At 37.5% G+C, this 10,431-nt stretch overlaps 1 protein-coding gene across 1 annotated transcript; it reads right to left on the bottom strand.

The window, feature by feature from the left end:
- Positions 1-5,507: 5,507 nt before the first annotated feature.
- Positions 5,508-10,431, bottom strand: FGF20 (fibroblast growth factor 20). The gene is made up of 3 exons (XM_050948076.1): positions 10,134-10,431; positions 7,482-7,585; positions 5,508-5,753 (listed from the first exon to the last, which is right to left on the bottom strand). The coding sequence occupies exons 1-3, from the start codon at positions 10,429-10,431 to the stop codon at positions 5,508-5,510; spliced, it is 648 nt and encodes a 215-aa protein (XP_050804033.1).

The following is a 10,431-nucleotide window of genomic DNA, read 5'->3' as shown; positions in this document are numbered from 1 at the left end:
TTATGAGGAAAATTTATACAGTCTTTATTTATTTTGGCTCTTCACCCCCTTTTTTTAACATTGAATGCCATATATGTACGATTATTTTTACACAGTATTGAAAAAAATATGTTTTTAAAAAGTAATCCAAGTATAATTATGTTCAAGTAACTAATATCCGATGAATTTGAATGATTCCTTATTTAGCATGATTTAACTTTGAAAGGTAATTTTGTAAAAATAGAGTCATTGGCTTCCATATTTATTCTCAGTGATTTCCACATCAAATGTCCTCAATTAACGATTAAAAAGATGGTGTTTTTTCCCTAACTTTATCCCTACCGACTCATTTTGGGATTATCAGTAATCAAGGTTCTGGCAAATTGAGACAAATTACATACCTGCCAATATTTGCAAACTAAATAAAAGTAAATTCTGATTTACATGCATTGCGTAGAAATGTATAAACATGCATACATTCATGGACACATTGCCCATTTGTCCTTCTCACACCCACCCTAGGCATTCATTCCATACATTTCAACTAGCATTCATTCCACACCCATTCTCATTGCACCCCATCTCTTTGTCCACATAGGAACATAATCCCCAGACAATTTACTCCACCATCTACATCCACTCATTCTGCATAGCCATACACTGAATACATATAGCTACTCATCCGGTACACTTGTCCCCTATCCACATTCACTCCTAAATGCCCACTCCAGACACCCATTCATTTTTCACCCACCCATCCTGAACACATGTAACTATTCAGTCCTCATACACTTCATACAGATTCCTTCCATACTCAACCCATCACTCCCAGGAGAAGTTCAAAAGTTGTATCCCCCAGGCCAACTACCAAGCTACAACAGAGGAGGGACAGCACACAATAAACCCTATCATTTATAGGCAAAGCCAAGGTTTTCATGAGTTCAGTAAAAGTCTGATCTGGTCACTGTCCTATAGGAACAGTGCAGGGTCAGGGACAAAAAATAGCACTGGGGGCATCGGGGACACATGGTGGGCAGAGGAACAGGATGGCACACATGTGTGGAGTTCAGAGGCACATGAGAGGCAGGGGGCATCTGGTTACTGAAATGGAGGCTCATGTGAGGCTCAGGGCACATGGGGAACTGAAGATATGGCAGGGAGCTGCTGCTTCCCAGCCAGCTCTGAGATCAAAGGGCTAAGTGCTTTACCAGCTCTCACCCATTGTTTATACCCCTGGGAAGCAGGAGCTGGAGCTCTACTTGCTTTGAGGAGTGAAGGATCAGAATGTCCATCAGGCTGTGTAGAAGCTCTCATTGGCTTTCTTTCCCCAGGAGGTGGGGAAGTAGCAAAAGAGCAGCCAGTCAGGTGAGGATTTGAAGACATGTCCTATAGAAATGTTAGAAAGCCCTGATCTACAGGCAAAACCCATAGAGAAAAAACCTACAGGGCTAACAAGTATAAAATCTAGTTTTAAAGTCACTAAAATCCAGATATGACTCTGAGTACAGACAAGGAAGATCTGTTCGTTAAAGTGTCATTTTTACATAAGTAGTTTTCAGAGTACAATGCACATCAACTGATTCAAAGGATCATGATAGACAGAATACAACAGAATGGAAATAAACCCAAAAAGCAGAATGGAAAGGGGAAATTGAACACATTGTGATGCATAGTACAATATTATCTTACTTTTGTCAGTGGAAGTATGCCACAGCCAGAAAAAAAAGAGAGAGAGACTAACAGACCTTTCAACATCTCAGGTACTGCCCATCACCGTAGTATCTGAGCATATATATGCCATGTAATTTTGCAGTACATTTTGAACCATTACTACTGAGATAGCTGTAATATGGGATTGCAATAGTCAAATAATATATGGGAAATGGGGCAAGTATTTTATAGAAATATATGGTATTTCCTGATAATACATGTTGTATAAGCATTTGGATCTTCAAGTTCCAGCTGCATGTTATTTATTTATCAGATGGAGTTAATCCCAGTAACTATTCTGGTTTGTGTTATGTCTGTTAAAAAATCAGGACAGCCAAAATGAAACACAAAATAATAGTAACATGACTAAAAATACTTGTAATGCTTTTTCACCTTCAAAGCACATTCCAAATGTAAACTAACTAGTAAACCAAGGACACATAGTCAGAAACTCACTTATGGTTATATAGATTAAACACTGACCATGTTTGCCAGAAACACATGAAAATCTGTCAGCCAGATCTGTATTCACAGATCTGTCACAAAGCCTAGACAACTGTGTGGAATAAACTGTTCTGCCTTTCTAGCATGCAGAAATGACTTTTTAAGTTATTTACTGTACTTATCCAATATAGCTTTCCATTTAGCTTGGATGTTATTTAGTCATTAATTTTCTTTTCAAATACATCACCAATAACTACTGTAAATAGGAATGAATTATACCATCTATGTAGCAATATATACTTAGTACAAAATATTTCTGATATTCTCTGTGCTACATTTCCCTCTTCATTTTTTAAATGGTGCCTTTCACAATTTCATTTCATCGGTTTATTGATCTGTTAAACCCTGGCCACCTGTTATCTAAGTACTATATATTTCATTTTCTTCGGACAAAGTAAAAAGATATGAGTAGAAATAATATGTTTATCTATATTTATACATACAAAGCAGCCAGTTCTCTACTGAATATAGAGCTAATGACATTTTGCTATATTAAAATTTCTAGCAAGTATAGTTAATATTAGAAAAATGCTTTTGATTAAAATTCTGGCTTTGAATAGTGTCATGGCATCCACTCATCACTAGGGTCCCTCCTACTGGTTGCTCTGGGGATTAGCTCTTCACACATCCAATGCTTCCTTCTGCCTGTTCCTCTCTCCATGGTCTCTCCCTGGGACTCAGGGGGTTCCTTCTTGACTTAGCCTTCTGGCCAGGTCACTATAGCCCTCCCCTTCTGGGGTATCAAAGTCCCTCCATACAAAAATGGCAGTCTTCCCTTCACTGTCTTGACCATGTCACTCCTCCAATGGCTGGTAGGGGAACGCAGGCCTGACCTCTACTCCAGGTTCCAGCTCAGGGACCCTATCTCTTGGGTCAGTAGCCTGCTTAATCCCAGACCATGTTGCTCTTCTCCTAGATTCCTTCCTACATCTTCCTACTTCTTAGTTCTACCTTCTGGCTCTCCCTCTCTCTGGGTTTACCGGCCCAAACTCCCTTCTCCCAGAGTAATTGCAAACTATTTTCCCTGCAGCCCTTTCTGTTGCCAGTCTCCTGGCTTTATCCTAGCCCCATCTGTTACTTCTCAGCTGGGCTCTGTCATCATTCAGGGAATTACTTAGGCCACCTAATTCCCCTCAGCTGTGACCTATCCGGTTAATTGGCCCCTTCTCAGCCTCATTAACCCCTCCCAGGCTAGTGTGGGGTGAACAGCCCATCACAAATAGATACATATGAATGCTGCTGCATAGCACATATGCCACGGAAATTTGCACAAAACTACACCCCATTTTCATTATCTTAATGAGAGACACACTACTAGATGTATGCATCTGAACTAATGTACAGTGTCATAATATAGCAATACTTTTGTGTGCAAGCTGATTTTTACCCATCAAAGGCATTTTTAGTATTATTCTGCTTGTTGGTGCTATTCATACATTATTACTTTTAACACTGCATTTACACAGTACCAAAGACCTCAAAGCCATTTAATGGGGCCATTGAGAAGTTAAGTGACTTGCACAAGGCGATACAGGAAGTCTGTGAAAAAGCAGAGCTCCCTGTTTTCTTGACTCACAGTCCTCTGCCTCAAACACAAAACCATCTATCTTCTCCTTTAGAGACCAAGTATGTGTAATGCTGCCCTCTACTCAAATGTCAGTCATGACAGAGTATGCAACTCTATATCGGCTATCCTAAATAGGTTACAAAGTCAAACCATACAGAATTTGGCCTGCAAGCCTTACATCGGGTGGAAATGTTCCTTTAGCTCAGTTGACTAAGGACTGAGACATATTTTGGAATGGGAGATCCTAGGTTAAATCCTCAATGCTACTTTTGGGTGACGTAGATCATGACTGGAGTGTATACGTGTGTACAACCACTGAATCAAGACACACCTATGGTCTGTCATTCAGAACTGGGTGCTTAGTTTCAATTTTGTCTTCATCTTCTGAAAAAATATCTGCATACCAATTTATGAGATCATTGTGTAACATCTTCTGAACATCATTCTGTTAAATATACAATGTAATAATATAATGACAGCAATAATTTTGCATTTGTACAGAGCTTTTCATTCAGTGAGCTCAAAGACTTTGTACTGCACTACTATTGCACTGTAAACATAATGAAGTTGATAAGAATAAAAATTCTTATGCGAGTGTCACCTGTATTCTTCAGTTTTTAAAATTCTATAGAGAATTTAGTCATTTAGCTGTTCAACTATTATTAAAGTCAATGGAAAGTCACTTAGCTAAAATGCCATGCACTTTGGGCTTTCAATAAGGATTTAAAGTGCTAACACAAACTTTTGAGAGATTATTTTCCTATGGTCATTAAAACTTTTGCAGTTTTGCAAAGCTACATATATTTAATTTGTTAGCAAACTCTTCACTTAAAGAATTACAGTAAAACTGATAAAGTAAAACATATTTTAATTCCTTTTTAAATGTGCATTTGAATTAAGTACAAATCTGTAAGGCATTCTCAAAGTCAAAAGCAACCAACATTCTCTCCAGCTTATGATGATCCATGAGACAACTGTGTGTGCATAAAAATGTAACCTAATCTATACTTTATAAAAAATGAAAATTTAGATGCTCAGTTTTTGAACATGTTGTGATGTAATGCCTTTTTTGCATGATGACACTACCTCAGAGTAAATATTGGCACTGTTAATGATTTTTTGTTTGGGCAAGGGGTTGTAGTGTCTTCATATCCCAGTAAAAATAAACTCTTTAATAAATAAATATATAAAATAAATATATGTCATCTGGAAATGTATAAATAAGTCCATCCTGAAGAAAAGTTCCAGCTCTGACGGAGATGCATTGACTTCCAAGTTCCGTCACTCGTAGTGTAGCCACTATAACTTCATATATGGTTCTCAGGCTTTATTGCTGTTTTACAGCCTATTTCTTACCATTTCATCCAACTTTCTGTTTATTGTCCCACTCCATATGATTTAGGTAGTTATTTTTTCTCTAGTTTATGGATAATAAGTAATCCAGACAAGTTAGGCATGAGTTTGGTATTTTAAAATAAATCAGACTCCAACCTCCCACTGTCTACTAGCCAGCAACAGGGTCAGAAAACTTCAAAGAGGCTGGTCCACTCTTAGCTTTAAGGCTTTGTCTCCTGTATCCAAACATTAGGAAATGGAGGCTATCACTAAACAGCTTGTTAAAATCCACTCTCCTAGAGCCTAGTAACTCTGCAGCATTTGAAAGTTCTTCCTGCTTGTCTTACCCTGGAAGCTGTGGTAGGAAAGAACGGGTTTTGTTTTGGTTTCCTTTCAAACACTCTGTCCCATTTCAACTGTATCCTAACACATCTTTGTAGAGTTCTGGAACTCTTTCAGGATCCACTGGCCTGGGTAGGAAGTGTGTGAATTTCTGATGTCTTTTGGATCTAGCCCCATCTCTGGGAGTGCCATCTTTGTTAAGTGCTACAAAATACCTCCGACCTGAGTCTCCATGTTTGTACACATTGGACGAATAAGTGTTATACCAGTTCTCTTCAAACTGTTCTCTGAAGATGCACTCAGAAGTTAGTTTCTCCTATTTTAAAAAAAGATAGAAAAATAAAAGGTCAGAGCTCTTTCAGTAACCAATTTCTGAACATATTCCTATAAAGAGATACAGTGATAACCAAAATGGATTGGAGTATATGTTGACTTATTGTTCGTTTCTTTGCTAATAAAATCAAACCCTGAGAAGAGAGTGAATCTGATCATACTTGGAGCATGTGGACTGTTTTAGAGCAGTTGAGAAAGTTATTTGTTCACAAGGCTCCCTTTCATCAGTACTAGACCTGCACCACTTTGAGTACAATTTTGGATTTAAATCCCATTTCGCTAACTTTCTCTAGGATTGAAGATGTTATGCATGCAAGAGTCAACTAAAACACACATCTCCAGCACCTTATCTGATGCCCTCAGAATAAGATTTGGGGATGTACATACAGGCAGAGAAAATATAAGACATGACAATATATGTTCAAGTGTTCCTGTTCTTAAATAGGTCAAGAAAATAGATTGTTACCTTAAAAATGTATTTGACAACTGAACATATCCAACATAGAATGGCTTAGACTACCCTCTGTGTAGGGGGTGGGAATGTGGTCATTGCTGTCCATATACATATACAAGCCTTCTGGGTAAAAGTGTAATGTAACAGATGAGAAAGGCATTCCCATTGAAACTGGAAAAGCAACTGCTGTGGCTGTACCTACTGTTTGTGACTTATACTCCCCAACTTTTAAAATAACTTGGATCACTACAAGGACTTTGGTGACCGCATTAATCTTGTTTGTGGTAAGGGTATAAACCAATCAATGATAGGAATAGAAATTGTAGTCTTGAAACTCCTGTCAAAGGTGTATGTTTTATTAGCCCAGAACATTTGGGTGGGAGGAGAGGACAGAGAGTATTTTATCTTTCAAGGTTTGAAAACTGAAATGGAGAAGAATCTGAGTCCATGTTACCCTGATACTGCTGTAGAACCAAAGACTATAGTTTGTAGTGTCTTACATTGAAATTTCTCACCAAAAAACAATCATTTAAAATTATTACAAGCTTATTTTCAATCTTAAAAACAGTTTAATTTTAAATCAGAGTATAGATTAAATGATATTGCCTTATTTATACTCATCACACTTTCAAAATAACAGTGATTAAGCTGTCTAAGGGTCTTCATTCAGATGTTGAAAAAAAGCAGGTGCCCCAGAGTTCCACCTGCTGAATTATAAGGGATCAGCAGACCACAAATCAAGTAATCCAAGGTTTTGTATGCATTTGTTTATTTATTTATCTGCAGAGTTATCTTTTTCTCTGTTTTCCATATCAGTATTTTTTATGGTAGAAAACGCAGTGAGCCTGATAGATTTGTAGGGTAGATCTTAAAAAGAAAATCAGTCACTAAGCAACTATTTTGTCTTCCAAGACTTTCTTAAACTGGTTACTTTCATTCATTCATTCATTCATTCATTCATTTTGTCTCTGTTAAGGAGGAACATTTCTGATCCATTCTTTTCTTCTCAGGCTAATGAAATTTTTTCCATGTGCATGATATTTGACTCAGACTGTAAAGCTTTGAGCTATCATCACCACACATTCTCAGAGGATGATTGAATGACACAAATGATATACATCATTTCAACAGGAAAGAAAGTTAGCATATTGCATTATTTCAGTGCTTTGCTGAGATTTTTGCCCACTATTAACAATTGACTCAGTGTGTCAGGTCTAAAATCCAAATGTGACTTAGAAAATATAAGCCAATACTTACAGATCCATAGAGTTCTCCTTTGTCATTCATTCCAAGATAAAGGCCACTGTCCACTCCTCTAATACTGACCAGTCCCACTGCCACACTGATGAATTCAAGGATACCTAAATGTACACAAAAATGGTTGGGTTGCTTTAACTCACATGTGTTAAAGTCAAGAAATATATATATAATATATTTAGAAGCAGTACATATTTTATTTGTACACACTATAGTAGATGTGGCCTACAGACACATATAAGAATACTCCTATTTTACATGTCTACCACTGAACTGAATTTTATACACATTTTAGTTCAAAGCAGACTAGAAGCCTCCACAAGGAAAAAGAATTGCATGCTTTTTTCAGAAACATTTGTTATGATTTAGTTAAGAAAGGATTTTCTCTGTCACTGATGGGTTAAAACTATTATTTAGGATTCAGTGCTATACAGTTTCACTAGAGGATTATACAACATATGATGAAGTGTCTGTTCATATATTGCAGGGTAAGATTGAACTATCCGGAGATATATTTCACCTTCTCTGTAGCACTATCTTAAGAAACCAACACTTTTAATTATATCTACTGAGTGGAAGTCAAAATAATGATATCTTGTGAATAGAAGTTAAAATATAGATGAGAATTATATACGAGAGAGTCTTCCCATAGAGAAGAAAAACATATTTGCTGTATATCTAATCCAACATGTGGGCCCAAATATGCAGCCTCTATTCACAAGAGTAATCTCATTGATTTCAGAGGCAGGTTTTGTGTATGTATAAAATATGGTGCATGTATATTATGTTTAAAAATTATAAAACTGATCATAATATGTGGAATATAACTAACACTTGATTTAGAATGCTTATTGTCTAAATATGCCTAAAATATTTGTTATTCTGATTCATTATTCATCATTTGCAATGTGAAATTGGGCCCATTTTATATTCTTTAAATTGTTATATTCTGTATATTTAAACTATTTCACCAAATATTTATGTGATCCAATTTACCTGTATAGAACAGAGAAATTCTATGTAACCTTGCTAGTGGCCCATTCTTGCCCTAAGCACTAAGTATTTTGAGATCCGATATGTACAGATTACAGTACATATACAATACAAAAAAAGACAGGAAATGTGTAAATCATATCTGTTAAAATTGCTACCAATATAAACAGAGTCCCAAAGTCAGGTTGCTTTTGATACACACCTAGCACATTGCTAAAATAAAAATACAAACTTATTAAACTGATGTAATTATATGGAATATTCTTTACAATAGTTTACATTCTGACCCATTTTCCATCTTAAGAGAGGTTAATGTACTGTAATTTACTATCTTTTGAGTTTTAACTGAACTTTGGCATACGTCTTATTTACAATGCTAAATGACAAACTAGCTAAATCCTTTACAAAGAGCAAGCATTAAAACTTTCCATTGGATGTAAATTATCACTGATTTCCTAGCTCCTAATGTCCAATGTCCCATAAAAAGACATGGAGGTATTTTGTCTTTCTGATATCATTTTCAAAGCCATTCTTTTTATAAACCATAATAAGCAGGTGCTTCAACCCACAAAGAGACCACATCAGACAAACCTGTGGAGAATAGGATTAGAATAAAGGAAGAACATTTAAAAGAAACACCACAAATCTTTGATCTTGAACTAAACATTTTTTAAAAGTAATGATTTTGTGTTTACATGCTGTAGAAAGTCTCCCTTCTGTGAAGAACTTTGTGTTTAACTACAGTTCTTTTAGTTCTGAAAACACCAGTACTTCAGTGTGCTATAAAATCAGTTAAGGGCCATTCCAGCTCATTGTTTTGACTGTGGGAGAGATGATAGAAAACTCTTTAATCACCTTTTTATGGCTGCTAAATCAATACAGAAAAAACTCACTGATGGTCAACAATAGCAGGTTTGTTCAGATAACGCTGCAGTGCCTACATACATTCCTTCTTATTTACCCTTACATGTCAGGAAACCATTTACATCCTTAGGATATCTCTCCGCCTTTTCCCCTCCCCTCTTTGGTTTATGGACAAACCATTTTAAAAAGGAAATAAAGGAAACATTACTGTTGTAATTACATTACAGTTGTAGCTCTGTGCAATCCCACCTGTAGCTTTCTCCACATTCCAAAACAAAGCAACCTGATGCAAATTAGAGGTTTAGCAAGATTAGCGATTCCATGATCTTTGTTTGTTTATAAAGAGATTTAGTGATTGCAGGGGCAAGTGTGGGACATTAAATTATAGGTACTGAGTAGAAAAAAAAATCACCGAGATAGACCCTCTCTTTCTGGGTTTGCTGCTAAATACAAATGCAGGTGTAGAGTTTACACACAAGTACTAATGAATATGTGTATGTATATATAAACCGACATACTCTGTACGCTCTACACAGACATTTCTAGTTAATAAATGACATAGGAATAGATGTTCTGTCATGCTGAGTTCTGCAACCCCTGTAGTCTAAGGCCGCACAGCTGTATACTGGGAGTCTCGGGTTAAACACCTGCCCAGTGGTGCACTGTGATCGGATCTCTCTGCTGCTGTACTTTGCAGTAAGTATGTAAGTGTTTCTTTTCCACGAGGAATACAAACACCTCCCTATGCGGGATGGATGAGGATCCGAGCTCTGCGAAATTGCAGCTACTACGTACCGAAGAGGCTGTGGTCCTGCCTGGTGCCCTGCACGCTGCCATCGGGCAGGATCTGCAGGTGGAAGCCCGTCCGGCAGTAGAGCTGCCTCCGGCGTAGGATGCCCTGCAAATGGGCTAAATCCGCAGTCCCAGTCGCCGCACCTCCGCCACCTCTAGACCCCCTCTCGGCCTGAGCCAGGCGATCGCTGAGCAGAGCCGGCCTCTCCCCGGCAGGAGGCAGCAGGAAATGGGAGCCCACCTGCTGCCCTAACCCTTCCAAGCCGCCTAGGAAGCCCCCAACTTCGGCTAAGGGAGCCAT

This window comes from Gopherus flavomarginatus, chromosome 3, assembly GCF_025201925.1.
Source record: "Gopherus flavomarginatus isolate rGopFla2 chromosome 3, rGopFla2.mat.asm, whole genome shotgun sequence".
Lineage (NCBI taxonomy): Eukaryota > Metazoa > Chordata > Testudines > Testudinidae > Gopherus > Gopherus flavomarginatus.
The sequence above is the reverse complement of the archived record's forward strand: the minus strand, read 5'-3'. Positions and strand labels throughout refer to the sequence as shown.